The following is a 3,548-nucleotide window of genomic DNA, read 5'->3' as shown; positions in this document are numbered from 1 at the left end:
GAACACTGACTGCTCTTGCAGAGGACCCAGGTTCGATTCCCAGCACCCACAATGGAGGCTGACAACAGTCCAGTAACTCCAGCTCCAGGGGAATTTGACTTCTGACCTCTGTGGGCACTGCACGACACAGGTGCACCTACATTCATGCAAGCAGTACACTCATGCACACAAAATAAAAATAATAAAATATAAAATGTACATTAGCTGACATCTGTGAGTTGTAGTGCCTTGCTTTCTCACTTTCTTCTGGTTCACTACAATCTAGGACAGAAGATTCCAATGTTCTTCAATTTTTTTCCCACAAAACATCTCTGGGCATCAGCCATGTTCTCCCTCCCACATCACAGGGAGGTACTATTGTGTCATTAAGCCCATTTATTTAGTATATTGAAGGGTATAACCCAATTTTATGGCTATACTGTGTATGTGGGTTGTACGCACATGTGCATGTATATGTGTGAGTGTATGCATTCATCCATGGCATGTATGGTATATGGAGGACAAAGGTTGGTGTCATCAGGTGTCTCCCTCTATCACTCTCCCCCTTTTTTTTGGGGGGGGGGTTCTTTTTGAGACAGGGTCTCCCTGTAGCTCCAGCTGTCCTGGAACTCACTGTGTAGACCAGGCTGGCCTTGAACTCACAGAGATCCGCCTGCCTCTGCCTCCCAAGTGCTGGGATTAATCCTGACAAGACAGAGAAGACAATTTATTTCTCTAGAAGCCACAAGCTGGTACATGGTGACACTCAAATATTTGAGAATTAAGTTTAACTGACTAAATTCCCAAAATGAAGCCAGTAAACTTAATACACTGTTTTCCATTTACTCCAATAATCATTTAGTAGTGTTTGTTAATTACACAAAGAGGCTTAAGCCTTGATCACAATTAACCACAAGCACTAACAGAAACCTTACCCTGGGACACAGCAACAGATCTTGACATCTCAAGAATCATTTTCAGTTTTAATTCTACAACTCGCCTGACTCAAGAGAAATCTGCTCTGGAAGCACTGTGACAGCTTGAATTCTCACAACCAAAGCCATTAACCTGTTCATTAATGATGTCACATTCCTGGAAGGCATGGTGGTACAAATAGAATTCCCTGGGCCAAAATTAATTGAAATTATAACACTTCGTGATAAATTTTCAGAATGTGACAAGACAGAACAAGTCGTCTAATAAAATAAGCCATCAGCATTTTTAAAAATAGCTTCTTTAAGATAAAGCAGTAAGTCCCTTCAAAAAATTTCAATGAGAAATTAGAATTTCCTTAAGAATGTGCAAGAGCACACCTCTCTCTCGCTCTCTCTCTCTCTCTCTCTCTCTCTCTCTCCCCCCCCCCCCCCCCCCATCCCCCCAAAGCATGTTTCCTGCCCATTAGTAATACTAAGCACACTGGGGCAAATGGGCTGTCCTAACCTTTGGCACTTTTAATGCTTGTGTTCTGGGATTTTCTAACCCAGTACCCTATTCTAACTCCTCGAAGAAACACAGCAGAAATTCTCTGAAAATAAATAAAAAGTGACTATCCTTTCTTTCAATTACTTTAAAATTTTAAGGCTTTGGTGTTTTCACATTACTTTCCCAAATGCCCCACCCTAAATTACAATGCTTTAAAAAAAAAAAAAAAAAAAAAAGCTTACACCTAAAAATATTTTTTAAAAACACTCCAGACAGAGTGGCTCAGGACTATAATCCCAAAAACGCCTGAAGCTGGGGGAAAAGGCCAGCCTGGACTAGGCAGTGAGTCTCAGGCCAGCCCTGGCTATTGAGGGAAACAAAAAAACAAAAACACTTGGGAGAAACTGGTCACAGTGCATGAAGCAACAGGCTGTACTTTCCTTTTTCCTGCTAGTGAAAGGCCTTGAACCAACCCAAACAAATGGGTGAACCGCCAACCAGATTCCCAGATTCCCGTCTCCCCTGCTCTCTTCCCGCAACGCAGGCAACACCTCTGCCTCCATCCAGAGTCGGAACCGAAAAGAACCAGCGCGGAAGCGAACCACGACCTGTGGGGCTCGGCGGATGCCAGCGGGTTTTCCACCAGCTCGGGAAACGAATCGGAACTGGGACGACCTCGCCTCCACTCAGCTCTGGGACGCAGGAGACGCACAGGCTCCCCACTCCGCTCCGCACGCCGGGGTGAGGGGCAGGCGGAGATGCCCCGAAGGCCGCCCGAGGGGTGCCGCAAGCCCTGTGGGCAGTGGAGGCCGAGAGGGCCAAGGACCCCGGGGGAGCGGCCTTGGGCGCCGTTCCTGCAGGCAGGCGCGGGAAGGCGGGATGGGACCGGCAGGATGGGACCCGCGGGAGCGAGGCGCGGAGGACGCAGGACAGGGATGGAGGAAAGGAGGAAGGCGTGGAGGACGCGGGACCGGGATGGAGGGAGGAAGGCGCCGGCTGCTGCTGACGCGCCTCTGAGTCCTGGCTGGATCCGGGGAAGCCCGGAGCCCCGAGTGCGGAGCAGGAGAGGGGAGCGTCCGCCCCGCCGCGAGGACTGCGGTCCTCAGGCCGGGCTCAAGACCCCGGGTGTGGTCCCAGGAGCACAGGGCGCCAATCCCAAACCCTGGCCCCGAGATTCAGACCCCGGACACCCCGGAGCCAGACCCCCCGTACCCCAAAGCCATTAGACACCTCGGAGCCAGACCCCTGACACCCCGGTGTTAGACCCCCAGTACCCTGGAGTCAGACCCCCATCACCGAGGAGCCAGGCCCCCGCGACGCTCCGGAACCAGATCCCCATATTCCGGAGCCAGACTCCTGGTATCGTGAAGCCAGATCTCCCCGAGACACGACCCCCGGCACCCAGAAGCCAGATCCCCAGCACCGCCGAACCACGGTCCAAGAACCCTGGTCTCTGGAGCACAAACCTGGTACTCTGAAGCGAGAACCCTCAGTATCCCAGAGCCAGATCTCTTGCACCTTTTCTCGAAGCCAGATATCCAGGACCCAAGGGCCAGAACCGGTTCTCCGGTACCCCAGAGCACGACCTTCGAGACCGTGGAACCAAATCTCTCATAATCCTGGGGCCCGGACCCCCAGTACCGTTTAACCAGATCTCATAACCCGGAGTGAGATCCCCGGCACCGCGGTATCCCAGATCTCTGGTATCCTGGAGCCAGATCTCCGTCACCCCAGAGCCCGACCCCCCAACATGGAGCCAGATCTCCGCTACCCCAGAGCCCAACCCCGGACACCACGGAACCAGATGCCGGTATCCCAGAGCGAGACTCCGATACCCCGGAGCCGGAGCCCCGACCCCCCAGAGTCAATCCCCGCCCCGACTCACCATGTAGAGGGTGAAGGGCAGGCCGAGCAAAAAGAGCCACAGGTAGAGGTGCAGCGCGTTCACGAAGGTGGCCTGGTGCGGGTCGTAGTACCAGCCGCCGCTCAGCGCGGCCCACACCCCCTGCCGGAGGATCTGCAGTGTCTGCGACCCCATCCCCACCCGGCGCCGCCGCCGCCACCGCCGCCTTCCGCGCCCCGGCCCCAGCTCGGCCTCGTTGCCGGCGCTGCCGCGGCCCGTCTAGCCCCCGCCCGAGCTCCGGGAG

General features: G+C 53.7%; 1 protein-coding gene across 8 annotated transcripts in view; it reads right to left on the bottom strand.

The window, feature by feature from the left end:
* Positions 1-3,542, bottom strand: part of Pcnx1 (pecanex 1) — a 163,909-nt gene extending 160,367 nt beyond the window's left edge. For 7 of the 8 annotated variants that reach the window (XR_003847835.1, XM_008823213.3, XM_008823214.3 and 4 more), the window contains exon 1: positions 3,287-3,542. Coding sequence is in view for 6 of the 8 variants with exons in the window: in XM_008823213.3 (XP_008821435.1) it covers positions 3,287-3,439 (153 nt within the window). In the remaining 2 variants the exon portion in view is untranslated. The remainder of the gene's footprint in view (positions 1-3,286) is intronic. The other variant, XM_029558715.1, reaches the window with a different exon arrangement.
* Between the last annotated feature and the right edge of the window lie 6 nt (positions 3,543-3,548).

Source organism: Nannospalax galili, unplaced genomic scaffold, assembly GCF_000622305.1.
Source record: "Nannospalax galili isolate Female #2095 unplaced genomic scaffold, S.galili_v1.0 scaffold1129, whole genome shotgun sequence".
Classification (NCBI taxonomy): domain Eukaryota; kingdom Metazoa; phylum Chordata; class Mammalia; order Rodentia; family Spalacidae; genus Nannospalax; species Nannospalax galili.
Note: the sequence above shows the minus strand (reverse complement) of the source record. Positions and strands in the feature narration are given on the sequence as shown.